Raw genomic sequence first — 21,905 nt, 5'->3', positions numbered from 1 at the left:
GGGCAAATCTGACTCCATGCCTGCGCTTAACCACAAAGAGTAACAACAATGCCAGCAAAACCACCGAGTCTAGCACTGTCCAATCTGGATGCTGCTCACATCGTCACAGCCGCCCAGGGGCCCCACACAGGGTGTCTCGGGCACCTGGTGCCAGCGGTCAGTGACTCACGAGGACCCCAGATACTGCTCTCAGCCTGCAGGAGTACTGGCTTGTGTCAAGAAAGGGCACCAGGCCACACTCTGTGCTTAGAGGCTCTGCAAACATTTGTGGAAATGGAAGGACACATCCTTAACTGTTTCAAAACTGAAAGATAGAAGAAACGCTGTTCTTCACTTCCCCTGAAATCAAATCTGTTAACTAGGAGCTTCCCAAACCCAAATCCCCAGGAATCTTGAGCCTAAATTTAGCTTATCCTTGGAAGGTCACCGGATTACCCTGGGGCAGGGTCAGCCAGCAGCTGCTCAAGATAAACTTGGCTTTTCTGCAGACTCAGGCTTTTCTCATACACAATTAATGAGATCCTGCTGTACTTCCCCTGGGAAAGCAGAACAATGGCTGGGGTGAGCAGGTGGCCTTGGCCAGCGCTCTGCCCCAAGGGCCCTTCACCAGAGATCAGGGGTTTGTGTCCCTGCCTGACCAGGACACCTCCGATCTCTACCTGCAGGCTCTGGACCACCGTGGCACTCTGGACATAAGGTCACTTCTGTCCCTTGGATGCCCAGCCCCTTCCCACCTCTGGGATTGCTTCTGCTGGCTATTACTTCTGCTCTGGCTGGAACTTATTCCCCGGATCCCTGTGAAATGTCACCTCTTCAGAGAGGCCTTCACCACTGTCTTTCCTGTTCTTGGTTGATAGGTTCCTGTCAGCTCTTTATGGGCAGAAGCTGCCTGTGCTGTGTGCTCTGCCTAGAGACAGTGCTTGCCACACAGTAGGTGGGCAGACCCTCCATCAGTGGCAGGAAAGGTGGGTGCACCCTCATGCCCCACCGGAGTCTGGCCTGAGCCACTCAGAGGACAGCCTCCATCTGAGGTGGGTTTGTCCGGGGTAGTGTGAGCCCCTGCGGCCCTCTCTGGGCCTCTCTGCATTGGCACTGGTTCCACTGCAGCCTGGGGCCTCGACCAACAGGGTAGAAATCAGATTGTGAAAGGTAAAGCCTGAGACTCCTCTGCCACGTCCCTGTGATGCTGTGAGGCTGCCGCCAAAGAAACGTGAGCTTGCTGGGGCCACCCTAGGGTGCCAGCTAGGAGAGAAGAAAAACAGGCAGCCAGGTGAGAAGGGAGAGCCTTGGGCTGGCTGCAGCCCCAAGCTGGCTAGAGGGCGACAGGCAGCCTCCTGTGCAGGACAGAAACATGAAGACAGCCGCCCTGTGGAGGTTATTCCTGGATACCGGGTGAGAAAATCAACAAGCAAATGGACAGGTCCAGCTCAAGCCTCTAAAAGCAATGCTGGGGGACGGTGCAGCAAGGTGTTCCTGGAAGTGACCTCGGCAACACAACTTAGAAGATGAGCAGGACCCAACCTGACAGACCCACACTGCGGGCAGAAGAGGCCAAGGTAAGAGACGGCCCATGTGAGGCCCATAGGCAGGTGAGTCTGCTGGGGCAGAGTGTGTGCTCAGGGCCTCGCCAAGCCTGATGACTGGACTGGCCAGTCCTAGTGCATGTAGGTACACATCAGTCCAGCTGCTCTAGGAGTCGGCTCTTTGTCCATGGGCAATGTGAGCCATGGACGGTCTTAGGTAGGGTGAGGCCCAGGAGAGGGGCCTGCTGGGGTGGCCTAGCTGGGCAAGGGCAGGTTCCTGATGAGCTGGGGAGGCCACAGCAGTCATCCTAGGAAGATGGTGGCATGGAAGGGCTGGGAGTAGGGGGATCCGGGGAAGGTCCCTGGGCTTGGGCTAGGGGGTAGTAAGAGTGAGAGGGTGGGTGGTTCAGCTGGACCTCTGGAGTACACAGAGGAGATGTCCAGGAGGGTCTGTAGAAGAAGGGGCGTGGCCCATGGGTCTGCAGCAGGAGGAATGCAGTGACTAAAGTGACAACTGGGAGAAGGCAGTGGTCCTCAGAGCTATACCTGGTGGGGAGAGGCCACGTGGGGCTGAGCAAAGAGGGTATGATTTCCCTCCAGCCTCAGGGCTGGGCACACTTGCCTTCAGAGTCTCCCCACACTAGGTGAGCCAGATGCTGGCCTTACCTCATTTACCATCTCAGAGCCATCTGAAGGGGGGAGAAGGGAACCAGGCCCCAGGAGGCAGAAAGTCATCAAAGCTCCCACATCTGTGACCAGCCTCAGTGCCATGCTTTTTCTATGGAGGGTCCTGTCCAAGGGAACTGAGCACAGACCAGATAAAAGAACTGGGCACCCAGTGGCTTCAGTCTAGGGCCTGGAGTTCAAACTTTACTGGAAACAAAGGGGCCGACAGAGATTGGAGAAAGAACTGCTAGAAAGGGGCTGGTGTCCCCATAGGACTGTGCGTTTTGGAGCCTTGTGCCCCCACCTGAGCCTCAGGGGGCCTGGAGTGTCCACCCCAGTGGACCTTTCGAGAAATGGCTGGGCCATTGTGCAGAAGAATGCCCGGAAATCCCGCGCCTCCCTCCTCCAGCAAGGATGGGGGCTCTTCCTTCTGGCCAGGAAACTCCAAGTTGGCTTCCGGAGGGTGGCCTGGGGGCTGGGGTGCCAGGGACACCATCGCCACTGGTGGGAGGGCAGGGCACAGCCCCTCTGTGTCCCTTTGTCGCTCCTGTCTGAAGGCCAGAGCAGGCTGCTAGGCCTGGGGCCACCACTGCCCCTGGGTATACACTCAGTGTGTTGGGTCACTGGGAACTTCCTGAAGTGGTGTCACCTGAGCTGGGCCCCCAAGGATGGGGTGCGGGCAGTACCGCAGGAAGAGGAGCAGCCCCTGTGAAGACTGAGAGGTCTGGGAAGCCCCTGCAGCTTGGGAGAGTGGGGGTCGCCAGGCAGGGGGAAAGCCCCTGTGCCACCGCTTTGTGCCAGAGACTCAGGCTCCAGAGAGGCAGTGAGTGGCATGGGGGGTGAGGCTGGAGCCTGGGCCTGACCTCCATATGGCTGCCTGGCGTCTCCGTTTGCCATGGGGTGAGAGAGACAGTGCCGGGACTCAGAGCGGGGCTGGAGAGACAGTGCGGGAAAGGGCCTGGGTGAGGCTTGGACTCCGGGGCGGGCTTTCTGGAGACACCCCCTACAAGGGCCTCTACGGCGGTGACAGGGGTTGGGGGATGGCGGCTCCTGCAAACCGCGGCCAGGGGAGTGGAGCTGGCTCCGGTGGAAGAGACCATTGGGCTCAGTAGGGGATGTGGGAGTGGACCGGGTGGTGCAGTCAAGCGCCTTCTGAAGTGACAGGGCCGGAACACGCAGGGAGGCGGCTCAAGAAGCGCGCCCTAGGCCAGCCCAGAACGCGCTCGGCCGCGACTAGGAGAACCGCGGGTGGGGCTGGGGGCGGCGGCCGGGTGGGGAGCCGTCCTGCGCCCTCAGCTACCCTCCAAGAGCAGTTGTTTTCCTAACTTCAGCTGCTAGGGGGTCTGTGATTGGCTGCGAGACGACGGCCCGCGCACGGATTGGCTGCTTCGGGCCCGGGGGGCCGGGCCCGGGGGACAGAATCCGCCCCCGAACCTTCAAAGAGGGTACTCCCCGGCAGGAGTTGGCAGACCTAGAAGGTGCGACAGACCCGCAGGGCAAACAGACTGGGGCCAAGAGCCGGGAGCGCGGGCGCAAAGGCACCAGGGCCCGCCCAGGGCGCCGCGCAGCACGGCCTTGGGGGTTCTGGGGGCCGTCGAGCTCGCGTTTCTCCTCTAGCCATGGGGTCCGCAGCATTGGAGATCCTGGGCCTGGTGCTGTGCCTGGTGGGCTGGGGGGGTCTGATCCTGGCTTGCGGGCTGCCCATGTGGCAGGTGACTGCCTTCCTGGACCACAACATCGTGACGGCGCAGACCACCTGGAAGGGGCTGTGGATGTCGTGCGTGGTGCAGAGCACAGGGCACATGCAGTGCAAGGTGTACGACTCGGTGCTGGCTCTGAGCACCGAGGTGCAGGCGGCGCGGGCGCTCACCGTGGGAGCCGTGCTGTTGGCATTCGTTGCGCTCTTCGTGACCCTCGCGGGAGCGCAGTGCACCACCTGCGTGGCCCCGGGCCCGGCCAAGGCGCGCGTGGCCCTCACGGGAGGGGTGCTTTACCTGCTTTGCGGGCTGCTTGCGCTCGTGCCACTCTGCTGGTTCGCCAACATTGTCGTCCGCGAGTTCTACGATCCGTCTGTGCCCGTGTCGCAGAAGTACGAGCTGGGCGCAGCGCTGTATATCGGTTGGGCGGCCACCGCGCTGCTCATGGTAGGCGGCGGCCTCTTGTGCTGCGGCGCCTGGGTCTGCACCAGCCGTCCCGACCTCAGCTTCCCCGTGAAGTATTCGGCGCCGCGGCGGCCCACGGCCACCGGCGACTACGACAAGAAGAACTACGTCTGAGGGCGCTGGGCACGGCGGGGACCCTCCTGCCAGCCACGTCTGCGAGGCGTCGGATGAGCCTGGGGAGCCACGCATGGACCGGTGGCTTCCGCCGGGTAGTGCCGCGCGCAGGCTCCGCGGAACGTCCGGCTCTGCGCCCCGACGTGGTTCCTGGATCGCCTCCTGCCTGCGCCCGCAGCTGGCCATCTCCTGCCACCAGCCGGGCCCTGCCCTTAACAGACGGACTCGGACAGTTTCCTTTTCTGTACGCGGCGCTGTTTCTACAGGCAAAGCGTGTGTCAGACTGAGGATGTCGCTTCCCCTCCAAGACGCTGGGGGTTTTGGCTGTTGCCTTACTTCCCAGAGGCTCCTGCTGACTTCGGAGGGGCGGATGGAGAGCCAGGGCCCCCACCGGAGAGATGTGTACAGCTGGTCTTTACCCCATCAGCAGGGCCTGAGCCCAGGGGCCAGTTACTTGGCCTGGACCTCCCGGTCTCACTCCAGCATCTCCCCAGGCAAGGCTTGTGGGCACCGGAGCTTGAGAGCGGGAGGGAGTGGGAAGGCTAAGAATCTACTTAGTAAATGGTTTGAACTCTCTCCCGCCTGTGTCCTGTTCTCTGTCCAGCCATCTCCCCTGTCCAGCAGCCCCATTCATCACCCACCAGCCCCGCCCTCCCAAGGACTCCTGTGGAGACCTCCTCCCAGGGCTGGCGGCTGGGGCCATTTTCCCCATCCTCCCTGCTACCTTCCCACCAGGTGGGAGACACAGCCACCACTTACTACAGCCCAGAAAGGCAGGATCTTCGGTCAGAAGAGCCGCTGCTGCAGTCATGGGGCCCTGGGGCCCGGGATGGGACTGGGGTAGGGGCAGCGGCAGACCCCAGCAGGGTGAAGCGCCCTCAACACAGGCTGGTGAGTGGGGGGGTCCTGCGATGTGGGAAGTGCTGGGGGTGGGCAGGCAAGCCGCTGGCTTCTCCCACAAAGGGCCGAGCCCCACACAGCACAGGGCGAGGTTTTCCACTGCCATCTCAGGGCTTGCCTAGTTCCGGGTCCCATCAAGTGGCCACAGAGGTCTGTAGAACTCCCGACCAGGCCCTTTCCAATGGTTGGTGGGGCAGGAACAGGGGTGAATGCAGGACGCCCTGGTCAACAGTGGGGTTGCCATGGGAGGAGGTGCTGACAGCTGGTTGCCCAGAGTACCACAGCTTGGCTCCAGCCCTTCGTCCTGGCTCCTTCACCAGTCCCAGCATAGCTCCCTACAGAGCCTGTGCCCACCCATCCTGCCGGCCTGGCAGCCTGCCCAGACTGGTACTGACAACCAGCACCTGTGCCAGCTCCTGCTGGGGGCACCTTCCTCCTCCAGGGGCCGTATGACCTGGGAGTCAGTGCTGGCCCCTGCCAGGCATCTCGGAATGGGGGGTCCAGAGCCATCTAACAGTCACTGAGAGCTCACTGTTTTTAGCCTTGTTCTAGGTACTTTGAATTAACACATTTTTAACTTTTGACATAAAGCTAGAAGCAGAAGAGAGCAGCTGATGAAGGGGGCATGCTGCAGGGAAAAGCTCTAAGCCCAGCTGGAAGGAAGACTTGGCATCTGCTCCAACCTGGCCTTGGGGGCCCTGCCCAGAAATGTCTGGGCCACATCCAGTGGCAGGGAGTCTCCTAGGTCTGGCCAGGCTACCACCATGGGGCAGTGGGAGAACCCCAAGAATGTGGGCTCAGTGGGGCTTAGGGCAGCTGCTGGAATGTATGGCAGCTTCCTGGGAGCTGCTGTGGAACCAGCGGTGGGATGAGTTACAGGGATAGGGACCCCACAGTGCAGAGGTCCTCAGCAGGCCTGACCTGTGCCCCACCTGGGCCTGTAGAGCAGGGACCAAGAGCAGTCCCCAAGCTTGGGAGTGTGTGATCCCAGAGCTGTGGCCCTAGGCAGAGCCAGAAACAATGGTCCTTACACTCTTGCATCTGGCCACTGGGGCTGGGTAGTACCAGGTCTGGTGCATTTGGTCAGAAGCCGAGGCTCAAGGCTGCCTGGGAGGGCTGCATCCCACACAAGCCTTTCTTAAGAAAGGAAGGGCATGGGGCCGGGCATGGGATGGCTCACGGCTGTAATCCCAGCACTTTGGGAGGCCGAGGGGGGCAGATCACAAGGTCAGATCAAGACCATCCTGGCCAACATGGCAACACCCCATCTCTACTAAAAACACAAAAATTAGCTGGGCATGGTGGCCATGCCTGTAATCCCAGCTACTCGGGAAGCTGAGGCAGGAGAACCGCTTGAACCCCAGAGGCGGAAGAAGCAGTGAGCCGAGATCGCGCCACTGCACTCCTGCCTGGCGACAGAGCAAGAGTGTCTCAAAAAAAAAAAAAAAAAAAAAGAAAAGAAAAGAAAAGAAGGGCACGGAAAGGCAGCTGCACAGCCTCTGCACTTTCCCAAATGGCCAGAGTGGGCAGCTCAAGGGCCCCGGGGAGCCATGCAAACCACCAGAGGCGAGGGGAGGGGCCCAGCCTCCAGTCCAGCTCTGACCCTTTTGTGCCCACTGCCCTTTGCCAAGGGCTGCACCAAGACCAGCCCCACCTACCTGTGTGCGCTTTTCCAGGTCACTCTTTCTGAGCTTTTCCCCACTGACTTAAAACCTACCCAAATCACTCCTGCCTTCAAAGAACTGAAAAAGAGTGCTGGACGGTGAGACCCACGGGTGGAGGGATGGCTGAGAGAGTGGACTTGCTACGTGGCTGAGGCCAAGCGGACTGGAGGAAGTGGTAGGTGGACAGAGCCAGGTGCTGGCTGGCACCACCAGGCAGTGGCCGGTGCAGGTGCTGTAAGGAGGCGGGGATGCTGAGGGGTACTGACCTCTGCCCACTGCCACCCGGAGGGCCTGGAGGACAGAGTGAGGAGATCTTGTCCTTCGGGCCAATCCCCATGCTGATTTCCTGCCAGGCGCTAAGGGTACCTGGGGCCCAGGACCTATAGAAGACTCAAGGCACACCCAAGCACTGGCCTCGAGACCAGAGCCACAATGGGGACAGAGCCTAAAATAAGCATTTTATTTAATAAAAAATGGCTTCTACATCTCAAATCATGTACATAACTTACAATCTAAATGAAAGCCAGTTATATAAATAAGGAGGTCATTCCTGAAGAAATCAAATTCTAGAAAAGAAAACAAGAAAAAACAAGTTTCAAACAATGTTGATGTGCCACCAAATTAAACAAACTGCCCAGGCATTCCCTCTGGGTAGTGCTTCTGAGTAGCCAGGACTGCTTGTGGGGGTGAGGCCACCCCAGACTCAGAGGCCCCTGCTGTCCTCACAGCACCCCTTGCCTGGGCTGAGCTGTCCTACATCAGAGCTCCTGCCCGCTGGTCCGGGCACCTTCTCACCTCACAGACCCCGCCCAGCTGCTCAGCCAGCCCCCTGGCACCCTCCCATGGGGTCTCTCCCTCCATCCCTCGGTACTCTGCTGCTGAGCCCTCCTGGCCCAGGCCACGTGTACCCCTGCCTCAGTGGAAGAACACACAGCAGCATAACATCATCACCAAGCAGGCTGCAGGGAAGGGGTCTGCCTCTAGCACCCACTGCACTGCCGGAGAGCCCCACCTCTGCGTCTCCCCAACCTTACACAGTCCTGTGCTGATGCTCACATTCATCGTCTAAGGAGAGAGTGGGCCCCATTTTTGGATGAGGAAACAGGCTCAGTCTGATTAGGTGGCTGGTCCAAGGTCACTGCTGATGAGCCTACAGAACTTGCCAAAAACCCTGAGGGTCTGACCCAGAGCCCCTCTCCTAACATGGGCCCTGTGTAGTCCAGGCCACCCTGAGAGGAACTGTGGGGTCCCTGAGGCCCCCTATGCTGTTGTCAGTCGAACACCCCCACTCCAGCCCCAACAGAACAGGTGCTTGCCCCTGGAGGGATGGACAGACGGACGGATGGGTGGGAGAGTGGGGAGGACCCCAGGCCTGGCCTGAAGGACCTCCTACAACAGAGCCTTGGCAGGGCCCTTCTGCCACAGCCGCAGCCACAGGCTAGGGCTCCGGGAGACGCTGGGCTGGATGTGGCATTCCCTATGGGGAACCTGGGCTGAGAGATGGTCACAAAGACACAAGGCAGGCCTATTTCCTGGGAACCCTTAAGAAAGAGGCAGTACACGGGGCAGTGGGAGGTGTCCTGGGTCAGTGACCTGCCAGTGAATCCCATCGGGGCCCTCAGGACAGCTGTGTGCTGGTGAAGGCCCCAGCAGAACCGGCACTTTGGAATCCCCAGCTGAGTGGCTGCCAATAGCTTTGCTTTCCCATGAGCCAAGCACACAAAAGCCTGCATGCCTGCTCTGTGGGCTCTTGCCCAGCGCTTGACATGAAGGCTGTGGGACAGGAGGCTCCAGGTGGCTTCTGAGGGCAGCACCAGGGAGTCTGTGTGTGACATGTGTCACACGGGATGCCCAGCCCCAGAGTGCGGTGAGCAGAGGGTGAATACCAGCTCTTTCTGAAGGAATTGCAGGGGCTTAATAAAATTAGCTACCTCAAAATGCCCCACTGTGGCCCTGCTGGCAGCCTAAGGACAGATGTGCTTGGGAAAAATGCGTTGGCTCCAATCTCCTCAAGAACCCTGCTTTGGTCTGAAACCCAAGTAAAAGCCTCCGTTGAGGGAGGACAGAGCAGGGCATCAGGGTCGGGCTCTGAGGGGGCCGCTGCAGCTGCCCCTGCAGAACCCCTGTAACTCACCCTAGGATAGGAGGGAAACCAGTGCATCCAGAAACTTGCTCCGATCCTCAGCTTTCAGCTCAATTACTGAAGTAATGAAAGAAAAACAGCCGTGAGAAGGGAGGAGTGGGAACACAAGGCAGGGCACAGAACTGCCCCCGCTGCCTGCCCTCCACTGCATTCCAAAGTGTGCGACTCCTCCTGGTCTGTGGTGTTCTGCACTCAGTGGTTGTGTCTCTGTCTCACTGTACCTCGTCATCAGAACTGCTGTCTGCACTGCTAGAGAGGCCAGGGCTGGGGCCTGCAGAGAGAACCCCGCCCTGGGAAGCCAATAGAGGGGACACAGGGAGGGGCCCTACAGACCTGGACAGAAACAGGCCTGCCCACCCCACCTGGCATGAATCCTGGTCCCCAGAGTGGGTTGTGGAAGTCCTTGGGTGGGGCAGGCTACTTTTGGACGCACTCTGGCCAGTGCCTCGGCTTCAGTGTTCTCTTCCCCACAAGGGGACATGGTGCAAACTGCCCATATCACAGGGCCCTCAGGCTCAGTTGAGCACACAAACCCTCACCATAAAGCAAAACCAGGCCCCAGAATGGGGCTGGCCTGGTCCTGGGGGCCGTCTATGCCGCCAGCCACAGCCCCGAGAGCCCCAGATCCAGCCCTACACAGGTGGGTACTGGCCATGGCCCACGCTGCATCCCCATCCCTGGCTCTCTACCCTCAGGGAGACCAGGCAGTTCCCAGCCCGAATCCTCCCAATATAATGAAGCCAGATATTCTGCAGGCCAGTGGGTGTCCATTCACCTCTCCCACAGCACAGGCATGAAAGAGTTAGCAGGGGCTGCTGTGCGGGGTGAACCGATGCCACACAGTGCCACAGCCATGGCTGGGTCTGGCTCAAGGAAGGTAGCTCTGAGATGGCTGAGGCCACTTCAACAAAGGCTGGATCTCCGACGACAGTGTCTATCATTGTTGAGGAATCCGTGGTGATGAGGCAAGAAAATTTCCTTTCTCAGAGGTGCGGGAACTACTGAGGTTGTTATGAGCTGAACTGTCTCCCCCAAATTCCTATGTTGAAGCCCTAATCCCCAGGACCTTAGAATGTGACTGTGGTAATTAAGTTCAAATGGGGTTGTCAGGGTGGGCTCTAATCCAATCTGTCTGGTGTCCTTGGAAGATGAAGCGGTCTGGACACACACACCAGGGAGGTGTGCAGAGGGAAGACCACGTGAAGACACAGCGAGAAGGTGGGCATCTGTGTGAGCCAAGGAGAGAGGCCTCAGGAGAAGCCAGCCCTGCCCCACCTTGACCTGGGCCTTCTTGCCTCTAGGACTGGGAGGAGACACGTGGTTGAAGCCACCCTCTCTGTGGTACTTTGTTATGGCAGCTTTAGCAAACTAACCCAGGGTGAAATATCAGTAAGTCTGTTTTACTTTAAAGCCTGTCAACAAGAATAAGAAGGCAAACACAGCCGAATGTGAACCATGTTCCGTGCTGGTGTTGGGGAAGCAACAGGCGGGCAGGCCCATCCATTCTGGGCTCATCTGACACATAGGTGGGGCTAGTGTCCCAGCTGTCTCACAGGTAGCACCTATCACGACACACACCCCTAACCCGTGGAGAGGGGGCTGGCACAGCACAGGGTGGTGTCCTGGGTCATCACAGGTCCTGCTGTTTCCTCATCCCATGAAACAGAAACAACCCAACCCTGACAGGTGAGACCGAGGCCCGGGGGCCCTGGTGGCCAGTTCTCTAGGCTTGCTGGGGAAGTGATCCTTAGCACTGGCTGTAAGGCCAGTCAGGCCTGTCATTCCCTGGGAAACACTTTTTCCCTCTCTAAGGAGCCTGAGGTTCACCAGAGCTCCCTGAGCCACCAGGAGTAGCCTGTGTGAGGGCCGGATCTGGAAGGTCAAGAGAGCTGTTGGCCAGGCTCCTCCAGCCATGCCAACTTGCCTGGTTCCAGGGCCTGCAGTGGCCTTGAAGGGTCAGGTGGGGAAGTGTGGCAGAGTGGCAGAAGACTCTTACCTGAGAGGTCAAAATGGTTGTGCAGCATCCGGGAGCTGGTGCTTTCTGCTGCCTTCTCAAATGCCCGCCCAAAAAAGCTGCAGACACACAACACATGTTGGGGATCAGGCTGCCTACAATGGACCCTTCCCACCCCCGGCCCCAGGACAGACACTAGAGGTAAATACCACTCTACTCAGCAGGGCTAATAAGCTGATACCCCCAACACCCCCCACCCTCCAGTCCCAGGACGAGTGGAAGTTGCTCACTTCTTCCTGTCCGAGCTGTCGGTCTCCGGGGGGATGCCCACCACGGTCACTGTGCCATGCTCCACGCTCAGGGGGGCAGCCATCACCAGAGGCAGCAGCTTGCAGCGCCTGTTCTTTGTCTATGGAGTTGGAGAGAGCACCCTCTGTCAGAGTACGATGGGCCCCAGCTCACCACTCAGAGCCCAGAGCCCGACAGCACCCAGTCACTCCACTCCCCAAAGCCCCCAGGGACTCTGTCATCAGAGGAGATGCCTTGGTCCCCACCCAGCCACCCCAAGTTAGATGCCCAAGGTCAGCGTCTAATTCCCAGTCCAGGGAGCTCTCCAAGTACCTGCCCTCCTGTACCCACAGCGTGGTACTGTGGCCACGATGCTGTGTCCCCAAGCCTCCTTGTGTACCAGCCTAGCCCCACTGCCCTTTGGCTGTTTGTTGCAGGGAGCGCGCCCTGCTGTCTCCTCCTGCACCTCCTTCAGGTCCTGTGGCAGCTGCCACCTTCTCCAAGAGGCCCCAGCCCACCCCGCCTCGTCCTGCTCCATCCCCTGGCAGCACATGCCCTCATCTTAACCACAGCTACCACTCCTCGTCCCCCCTCGCTGGCACGCTCCCTCAGGATAAAGGTTCAGGGTCTCCTTCTCTGCTGTGCCTGTGGTACCCACACCCTACAGCCCAGGTGACCAGCATTCCTGGTGTGTATAGGACTGAGGTGTGTCCCAGGATGTGCACCAGGATGGGCAGTCACTCCATGACAACAGGGCCAGGCAGGTGCTGGATGTTCAAAACATGTCTGATAAACGAATGGATCCTGTAAAGTAGGTATGTGTTCATCCATTTCATGGATGAGGAAACAGGCTCAGATCAGATTATCTACCTCACGTCACACAACTGGCAAATGAGGAGGCTGATCTTTGAACACAGCCTAGAGGACTTCAAGGCCCATGCTCTGTCCCTAGTTCATCTTTGACATTACCTGGTTGATAGAACACATGTCATCTGTCATCATTTTTCTGGTTAGTTCAGCAGCAAAAGAAAAGTTCAACTTCCTGTTAGCACATTTTGTTTGAAATAGCCCCCCGCATAAACTCTCATCCTCGAAGCAGAGGAGGACTTCAATTATTGAAATGTCACATCTGGGAGGAGCCCCATGTCGGCTGGGTGAGGACCCCTGCCCTAAAACCAGCCAAGTTAGGAGTGTGTTCCAAGTCAACGCAAAGAGGGGGTTAGGCCACACAGAAGACAAAGCCAGGCACAGGAAACCAGCCTACTGGACAAGCTGTTGCTGGGAAGCCAGTCTGTGCTACAACCACCCTGCTTTCCCTGACCTGTGACAATAGCACACAAGCCCCAGCTCTGTTCACTCCACGAGGGCCCTTCCCTACTCATCTGAGTGACTTAGACAGCCAGCGATGAATCAGAGCTTGAGAGAACTGGAAGGTTCCTAGGGGTCAGCTGAGGAAAAGACAGCTCAGAAAAAAGTAATGTATATGCCTAGACCTTGCAGCTGGTGAACAGCCACAGGCACCCCAAGGGCAGCATCTAACTCCCAGTCCAGAGAGCTCTCCAAGCACCTGCCCTCCTGTACCCACAGCACCCGCCTGGCCTCTCACCGAACACACAAAGGACTTGAGCAGGTGTTTGCTAAGCAGGCTCAGGGACGCCGGCCTGGAGAACAGCATGACATCTGGGGTGCCCTGTGGAGGTGAGACAAATGGTCAGATGAAGCTACTGGTGCTGTGGCCAGGTGCCTGTGCTCTGTGGGAAGCCTGACCTCCATGAGGGAGCAGTACAGGAAAGGCCCCTGGGAGATGACGAGGTTGGTGCAAAGGCAGCTGGCAATGGTCTGCTGGGTGGCTCGCAGCTGCTTCTTGGCGAGTTCCAGGCCATGGTAGAGCTTGTCCAGGTTACTCCTGTAACAGGGCAGACACATGGCTTTGGTGGTGCTTGTCAGGTGGTGCTTTGGTAAAATACCAAAGTCACAAATAAGACTGCTTGGCTACTGGTTCAGAAAGAGGTTTGGGGATAAGAATTTATCTTCTCTCCCTCCTGAGTTCTCTCTCACATGAAAGGAAATAATTTTTAAAAATGTATAAACCCGCAGCAATCCAGTGAGAGGTGGGAGAGGGTGCAAGCATCAGAAGACAGAAGATTAAAAGCCAACAGAGGGAAGATCCCACACAGGAGGGCCCAGGAGGACTGACACAGGGGAGGCTTGGGCAAGGGCTGGAGGTTGGATGACGGAAATCCCCTCAAACTCAACAGATTTTTACTCTTCCCTCGAAAAAGGGAGGCTCCCCTCTGAGTACATGAAATGTACCCTCTGTGTATTAAGTAGAGTCCTCAAGCAAAGCCTCTGGGCCTTATAGTGGGGAGTCCCAAAGTGTCACAGTTGGCTCCTGCCTGCTAAGCTGAAGCGATGTCTTATGACCAGCGAGCTGTGCCCAGATACCCATGGCTCAGCCAAGGATCCACGACCCCCTTCTTGAATAGGAAAGACATCAGATCATTTGAGAAATGCCTATGGCCTGAAAAAATAACCCTGAAAAAAAACAGATAATTTGGAGAACAAAAGAAAGTTAAAATGAACTCTAATTAGTATCTTCAGAGAGATGTATGCAACTCTTACATTCCTAAACCAAGAACAGGATGCTATGAAAACGGAACAGTCAAAAACTAGGAAATGTCGATGGAAACTAAAACAATTGCAAAATATAAAACATCCACTCAAAGTCCAGAGGATAAGTCAAGAAAAGCTTCCTCAACATAGATAACAAGACAAAGTTATGGAAAATGTAAGGCAAAAACATAAGACAGAGCATCATCATTCCAGGAAGCCTGGAAAGCAAGAATAAAAAACACGGATGTTTTCTGTGGAGGGAATAGTAGAGAAATAATAAAATAAAGATACTGTCAGATATATAAGAACTCAGAAAGTTTATCTCACATGCGACTTTTCTTTGAATGTTACTTAAGAACTGTGCTCTAATTTAATGAGGCAGTAAATGAAACAAAGACGAAGATCCCAAGAAACATTGGACCTAGCTAAGAGGCACAGCCAAGATTTGGACATCCATGAGGATGGTGGAAGGCAAGCCTAGAGAGCTGTAGGTCCAGGCTGTGGTGGACAGACAGAACCCCAGACTCTTCAGCAAAAAGGGGCTCAGAGAATAACGGCTGGAAGGAGTTTAGGGGAGAAAAAAATGAATGTGATAAAGGAGGCAATTAAAAACACCAGGAAAAACAAAGAGCTGTGCCAGATAGTAATCTATTACTGCACATGATTGTCTCTGGAATAGTTTATTAGCACAATAAAGTAACCTATTTGTTGACTTTCATCTTTTAAAATCAACCTATACGCCGGGCGCAGTGGTTCACGCCTGTAATCCCAGCACTTTGGGAGGCCAAGGTGGGCAGATCACGAGGCCAGGAGATCAAGACCATCCTGGCTAACACGGTGAAACCCCATCTCTACAAAAATTAGCCGGGCGTGGTGGCAGGTGCCTGTAGTCCCAGCTACTAGGGAGGGTGAGGCAGGAGAATGGCAGGTGAACCCAGGAGGAGGAGCTTGCAGTGAGCCGAGATTGCACAACTGCACTCCAGCCTGGGCAACAGAGCGAGACTCCGTCTCTAAAAAAATAAATAAAATAAAATAAAATAAAATAAAATAAAATAAAATAAAATCAACCTACAGCCAAAGATAAGACAAATTATATCTTTTTCTCTATCCCAAGATTGTTATCAGTCTTGAAAACGTAAAAGCACAAATTTCAGAAAGTACCAAGGAGAGCTGAAGAGCAAAGTAAGGCTGTTTCCACAGCTTGGATATCTGTCCCCTTGAAACCTCATGTTGAAATCTGACCCAAGATCGTAGAGGTGGGTCTAATGGGAAATGTTTGGATCATGGTGGCAGGTTCCTCATGAATAGATGAATGCTTTCCCTGGAGCTAGGGGGTATAAGTGAGTTCTTTATTAGTTCCCATGACAGCTGGTTGTTAAAAAGAGCCTAGTACTTTCCTCCTCTCTCTTCCTTCCTCCATTACCACATGGTCTCTGCACACACCAGCTGCCCTTCTGCCATGAGTGGAAGCAGCCTGAGGCCCTCACCAGATGCAGATGCCCAATCTTGAGCGTTCCAGCCATCAGAATTGTGAGCCAAATAAACCTTTTCTCTTTACAAATTACCCAGCCTCAGATATTCCTTTACAGGAACACAAAATGGATTACGAGTGTTTCAAATATCCTTTTCTTACAAAGTAGGGAGACGAGACACTGGTGATGAAAGAAGACATAAATATGTTAAAGTTACAAAGAAGTTAAAAATAGTGGCATAACTGTACCAACAGGAGGGAAGGTGGACAAGAGTGGGACAGATGCTCCTTTGTCACAGTAGGAAGTTGGTAGGCAACGTCTAAAGCCTACCCATCAATGCTGGGACGATGGCAGCAACAGTGGTAAGACAGTGTTTGGATTTCCCCAAATTTCTAGATAAAAGTAGAGCAACTATATTGCAAAACGAAAAACTTGGGACCCACATTTGCAACACATTAAGAGAACAAGGGAACACTTCAAACCCCAAAGTGTAAGCAGGTGAAAAGAGACCATGAACAGCCAGATAGGTACACTATCTACATCTGTGCGAGAGAAAGCCGAGAGGTAGTGAGACCTAAGAAGACTTAAAACTCCAGGCAACCGGACAGCAGTGGCCCAAACGGAGAGGAATTTTGCCCTGTGCAACAGCAGGTGAGTGCAGTGGGCCAAGGGAAAGTATAAGGGGCCTCCCTAGAGTGCAAGGAGTCCTGGTAATGAGCAAGGGGTCCTGTTAAACAGCAAGGAATCCTGGTAAAGTATAAGGAGACTATAGTAAAGAGTAAGGGGCCCAGCCTGGCCAACATGTCTCTACAAAAAATACAAAAATTAGCCAGGTGTGGTGGCACATGCCTGTAGTCCCAGTTACTTGGGAGGCTGAGGCAGGAGAATCGCTTGAACCTGGGAGGCAGAGGTTGCAGTGAGTGCAAATCGTGCCACTGCATACCAGCTTAAGTGACAAATTAAGACCCTGCCTCAAAAAAAAAAAATTAGCCTCCAATGAATCATACTCCAAATGTAAGGGCTAAAACTATAAAAGTGTTAGTAGAAAAAATAATGTGAAATCTTCACGACCTTGGGTTAGGCAATGGTTTCTTAGCTATGACACCAAAAGCGCAAGAAACAAAGGAAAAAGCAGATAACTTAAATGTCATCAAAATTAACAACTTTTATATTTCCTAGGACACTGACAAAGTGAAAAGCCAGCCTACAGAATGGGAGAAAATACTTGCAAATTACTTATCTGATAAGGGATTTGTATGTAGGATATATAAAAATTTTAGGCTGGGCACAATGGTTTATACCTATAATCCCAGTTCTTTGGGAGGCCAAGGCCAGAAGACTGCTTGAGCCCAGGAGTTTGAGACCAGCCTGGGCAATATGGTAAGACCTCATCTCTACTAAACATTTAAAAATTAGCAGGTGTGGAAGCTCATGCCTGTAATCCCAGCTACTCAGGACGCTGAGGTAGGAGGATGGCTTGAGCCAAGGAGTTTGAGGCTGCAGTGAGCCATGATTGCACCACTGCACTCCAGCTTGAGCAACAGAGTGACACCCTGTCTCAAAACAAACAAACAAACAAAAAAAAAAGACAAAGGACTTGAATAGACAATTCTCCTAACAAGATACACAAATGACCAACAAGCACATGAGAAGATGCTCAACACTATTAGTCATCAAGAAAATGCAAATCAAAACCATAATGAGATACCACTTCATACTTACTGGGATGGCTGTAATCCAAAAGATGGACAAAAACAAGTGTCGGTGAGGATGTAAAGAAACTGAAACCCTCCTACCTGGTGGGAATGTAAAATGGTGCAGCTGCTGTGGAAAACAGTCTGGCAGTTCCTCAAAAGGTTAAACCTAGTGTTACCATGTCACCCAGTATTTCCACTTGTAGGTATATAACCAAAAGAAACAAAGACATGACTAATCAAAAACTTGTACATCTAGGTTCACAGAAGCATTAGTCATAATAGTCAACAGGTGGAAACAAACCACATGCCCATCAACTGATGAACTGATAAATGACATAGAATATATCCATCCAATGGAATATTATTTGCAATAAAAAGACATTGGCCGGGCGTGGTGGCTCATGCCTGTAATCCCAGCACTTTGGGAGGCCAAGGCAGGTGGATCACAAGGTCAGGCGTTTGAGACCAGCCTGGCCAACGTGGTGAAACCCTGTCTCTACTAAAACTACAAAAATTAGCCGGGCTTGGTGGCATGCGCCTGTAAGCCCAGCTACTCGGGAGGCTGAGGCAGAATTGCTTGAACCCAGGAGGCGGAGGTTGCAGTGAGCCAAGAACATGCCACTAGACTATAGCCTGGGTGACAGAGTGAGACTCTGTCTCGGGTGCAGGGGGAGGAAGACATATAGTCCCAATACATCCTACAATATAGATGAGCCTTGCAAACATGATGCTAAGTGAAGAACCCAGTCACAAAGAACCACATCTTGTATGATCCCATTTGTATGAAATGCTCAGAACAGTCAATTCATAAAGACAAAAGGGAGATTGGTGGTTGCCAGAGGCTGGGAGGATCTCTCCGGGGCAATGAAAATGCTCTAAAATTAGATAGTGGTAATTGGGGCACAACCTTGCAAAACCTAACTGCAACCTACTAAAAGTCATTGCAGGCTAGGCACAGTGGCTCATGCCTGTTCATCCCAGCACTTTGGGAGGCTGAGGTGGAAGGATTGCTTGAGTCTAGGAATTTGAGACCAGTATGGGCAACATAGTGATACCACATCTCTACAAAAATTTTAAAAATGAGCAAGGTGTGGTGGCATGCACCTGTTGTCCCAGCTACTCAAGAGACTGAGGTAGGAGGATTGCTTGAGGCTGCTATGAGCTATGAGCATGCCGCTGCACTCCAGCCTGGGCAACAGAGCGAGACCCTGTCTCTAAAAAAGTAATAAATAAATAAATAAAAGCCATCACATTGTACACGTTAAATGGGTGAACTGTATGGCATGCAAATTGTATCTCAATAAAGCTGTGGGAAAAAAAAAGCGTGCTTGGGAGCAGAACCAGGAAATCCCAGAAAGCAGGCCCCCATATATACATATGCATCTTTACCACTGCACAAAAGCAGCAGAAGTGGCAGCTCTTGAAGTCAGAAAAGCTGTCCGAATCATGCCTCCTCCTCCTAAAAAGTCAGGGAAATGAAATTCATAAAGAGCACGAGAGAAGTAGCAAAGTCAAATCCTTTCAAAGTCACTACTAGAAAAAAAGAGAAGAAGGAACAGGAACACCTCCCTGGACAACGAAAGCACACTAATGTGAAAGTTGCAGATCCCAGGATGAAATCACTTTTTGTCAGGCCCAAACAAATTAAAGCTGGGAAAGCACCAAGGAAGAGAGCTCCTGCTTGCATGTCTGGAATAAAGACTCAAAGACTTTCTAAATAACCCCACAAGAAATCCCTTCTTTAGGACTGCAACAATTCAGATAAGATGCTCTTAAAATATAATACTTGCCCAGTAATGCATCTTCACCAATGAACTGATGCCAACTCTGGCTTTGAGTCTCTGAAACCAATGAATTGTTTCCAAGCTAGCTTATGTGAACTTCTCCTTTTGCCAATAAAAGCTTCCCCTTAGCCTCCTCTCTTTGGATGCATATTTGGGTTACCACAGCTGTGCATCACAGACACCATAATCCTCTTTTCTAATTCCCAGATAAATTCAATGTATTTGGAGATATTTTTCTGACACTAGAAAGACATGCTAAAAAAAAAGATCCAAATTGTCACATTCTATTTCAAAACAAGCAAAAAGACAAGGAAAAATACAGGACATCTCAGGAAGTAAGATAAGAAAGAATTGGAAAATTAAAAAACTGAGAAATGACAACTAAACTGTAAGATTAAACACAAGAATGAATATACACAACAAACAATGCCTTTTGTTAAGAGATACAAAAGGTAAAAAAAGAAAATCTTAAAAATCAAAAAGAAAAAAAAGCCAAAAGGGATTCAAGAGAAAGTGACGAATACTGAAGAGGGGCAGGTAATATGTCAGGTACATGCCACACTGGCATTGATTCCAGTTCACACAAGCAGTTTCTGCAGGACACAGTCACTCCCACAGCCCTGGGGTCCCCGTAACTGACCTCCCTGGCCACTATGAGGACCAGTGGTAGCCCCATGAGGCAATGGCAAACCCACAGCCCTCCTACCTGGATAGGCTGTCCAGAGCCTGGATGAAGTGATCTGTCCCTGAGCCATCCTTCTCAGGGCTCTCCATCAAAGACATGGTGGCAAAGACCACGTCGCTGGCCAGGAACTTGTGCTTGAACCCAAAATGAATGCTGAAAGTCTGCATGCGCATGTCCTTCATCCTGTCACGGAAGCAAACACAGCTGTCACCCTCAAATTGTGGGCGAGCTCTCAGTGCCAGGCAGGCCAACAGATGTGCTAATGTCCCTCACATGCCCGAGCCAATGCTTCCAGCACAGCTGTGCTGCTTAGAGGATGAGGCAGGTCAGAACGTCCAGACATATCAGCCCTGCAGCCCAGAGTGGCCAGATGCCTTCTCGTCAACGGCTGTTCGGCTGGCTTACGGGTGTGTGGGGTCTTCTCCCACACCCTAGCATGCCAGCTGGCGGGGGTGGGAGAAGCCAGGGGCCTCCAGGTTCGGGCAGAGTTCACCTGAACCTGGCTCTGTGGCCCATTTGCTGTCTCCAGTGAAACAGACTGGGGTCGATCTCACAGGTCCCACAGCAGCCCGGGGATCTAAGGATCCTAAATCTCACAAGCTTGAAAAAGTCCTATTTTTAACCCAAAAAGAACTCAAGACTTCAGAAATGGCCAGACTCGCATAACACTAATTGTACATTCTTGGGTTGTTGTTTTTTTTTGCATTATTTTAGGAGCACAGTTAAAGTAGAACTTTTCACTTTAAAGAAGCTAAATCCAGAAAAATGTGTGTTTACCCAAATTTATTTGCAGACTCTTCAATCATTTCCCGCAAATTCTCCTTCAAGGAGATGTCCATGGCCTGGAACTTCTGCTTCACCTGCTTTAGGGGAAGACTGGAAAGAACAAGCCCAAGCCACATGAGCGAGGTCACCATACACCGACAGGGTGGAAAGAAACCCAAACCAAGGGCAAGCAAGGATGTCCCCGCACCGGCATTCGGAGGATATTCTGGGATCTAGGTGAAGAGCTTATGGCAGGACAGGCTGCATTTTATAACTAAGTTGGTTACAACAAAGCAAAGGGGCTTTTCCCTTGGGGGTGTTGGTTACAACAAAGCAGAGGGGCTTTTCCCTTGGGGGTGGCCAGGGCTGGCACTGCAGGCCCAGGCAGTCACTCACCCCATGTCTGCAAGGAACTCCTGGAGCCGTTTCTGTCCGTGCACAGACCACAGCTTGAACCTGGCTGCGGTATAGCTGGTGTTGCACAGGCTGTCATGGAGGGACCAGTGCTGGTAGAGCGCCAGGCGGAGGCTGGGCCTGCAGTCAAGGAGCATGCAAGCACCCACTGGCTGCCCTGAGCACACAGCCCCACCATCATAACTCCAGCAGGTGGGCCACTCTGATGGCGGGGCCCTTCCTTGCCGGGCCTGCCTACACAACCAGGTATCCCAAGGGTGACTTGGAGCCCTTTGACCTTCTTAGCTTAAGCTGACCCATATGGAGAGCCTGTGAAGTGACAGGCACAGACCACCATCCCTGTCTGACAGGCAGAGAATCTGGATCACAGGGGTCTGCAGAGTCCGCGTGCTGTGGTCACACGGAGCAGTCATGACCACACATGACATGGGAGGCTGGGCTGACCAGTTTGTCATCCTGCACCTCCTGCTCCACCGAGCTCAGCCCTCACGAAGCTCCCCCATCCTCAACCCTTTTTACTTTTTTTTTTTTGAAACAGAGTCTTGCTGTGTCACCCAGGCTGGAGGGCAGTGGCACGATCTCAGCTCACTGCACGCTCTGCCGTCTGGGTTCACACAGAACATTCTCCTGCCTCAGCCTCCCGAGTAGCTGGGACTATAGGCGCCCACCACCACACCCGGCTAATTTTTTGTATTTTTTAGTAGAGACAGGGTTTCACTGTGCTAGCCAGTATGGTCTCGATCTCCTGATCTCGTGATCCACCCACCTCGGCCTCCCAGAGTGCTGGGATTACAGGCGTGAGCCACCGCACCCGGCCTCCTCAGCCCTTTTCTTAAACATACCCGTCACAGCTCCTGGCACTGTGAGTGCAGCTGTGAGTGCGGACTGCCTTCCATGGCGGACCTCCCCTTTACAGGACGAAAGCCTGGTCCTGCCTGCTTCCTCGGCATGCTCAGTCCCCACCATTGCCCCTCCCAACTCCTGGGGACTCCCAGGCCTTCAGACCACCATGCTCCCTGCCCACACTCCCGCAGCTTCCTTAAGCCCCGGCGTCCTCAGCT

General features: G+C 53.8%; 2 protein-coding genes across 4 annotated transcripts in view; one reads left to right on the top strand and one right to left on the bottom strand.

The window, feature by feature from the left end:
- Positions 1 to 541: 541 nt before the first annotated feature.
- On the top strand, positions 542 to 5,041 carry CLDN5 (claudin 5). Of its 2 annotated transcripts, none has more exons than XM_010356369.2 (2): positions 542 to 1,556; positions 3,521 to 5,041. In XM_010356369.2, the coding sequence occupies exon 2, from the start codon at positions 3,809 to 3,811 to the stop codon at positions 4,463 to 4,465; it is 657 nt and encodes a 218-aa protein (XP_010354671.1). In that variant the 5' UTR covers positions 542 to 1,556; positions 3,521 to 3,808; the 3' UTR covers positions 4,466 to 5,041. The 2 variants fall into 2 exon arrangements, with proteins under 2 accessions (XP_010354671.1, XP_030771463.1); XM_030915603.1 differs by lacking the exon at positions 542 to 1,556 and adding an exon at positions 2,649 to 2,911.
- Positions 5,042 to 7,462: 2,421 nt separating this feature from the next.
- The window catches only part of CDC45 (cell division cycle 45), a 49,288-nt gene continuing 34,845 nt past the window's right edge, over positions 7,463 to 21,905 (bottom strand). Inside the window, exons 12-20 of one of the 2 annotated variants that reach the window (XM_010356368.2) lie at positions 20,827 to 20,958; positions 20,443 to 20,541; positions 19,687 to 19,848; positions 13,182 to 13,320; positions 13,021 to 13,104; positions 11,417 to 11,535; positions 11,169 to 11,245; positions 9,164 to 9,229; positions 7,463 to 7,595 (exon numbers count right to left, since the gene is read on the bottom strand). In XM_010356368.2, the coding sequence (XP_010354670.1) occupies positions 9,165 to 9,229; positions 11,169 to 11,245; positions 11,417 to 11,535; positions 13,021 to 13,104; positions 13,182 to 13,320; positions 19,687 to 19,848; positions 20,443 to 20,541; positions 20,827 to 20,958 (877 nt within the window). In that variant the 3' untranslated portion in view covers positions 7,463 to 7,595; position 9,164. Of the gene's footprint in view, positions 7,596 to 9,163; positions 9,230 to 11,168; positions 11,246 to 11,416; positions 11,536 to 13,020; positions 13,105 to 13,181; positions 13,321 to 19,686; positions 19,849 to 20,442; positions 20,542 to 20,826; positions 20,965 to 21,905 lie in introns of both variants that reach the window. The other variant, XM_030915574.1, reaches the window with a different exon arrangement.

Source organism: Rhinopithecus roxellana, chromosome 13, assembly GCF_007565055.1.
Source record: "Rhinopithecus roxellana isolate Shanxi Qingling chromosome 13, ASM756505v1, whole genome shotgun sequence".
Taxonomy (NCBI): domain Eukaryota; kingdom Metazoa; phylum Chordata; class Mammalia; order Primates; family Cercopithecidae; genus Rhinopithecus; species Rhinopithecus roxellana.
This window is presented reverse-complemented; position numbering and strand designations above follow the sequence as displayed.

Excerpts from the sequence above, each read along its gene's own strand:
- CLDN5 (XM_010356369.2), top strand. The coding sequence starts at position 3,809 with ATGGGGTCCGCAGCATTGGAGATCCTGGGCCTGGTGCTGTGCCTGGTG.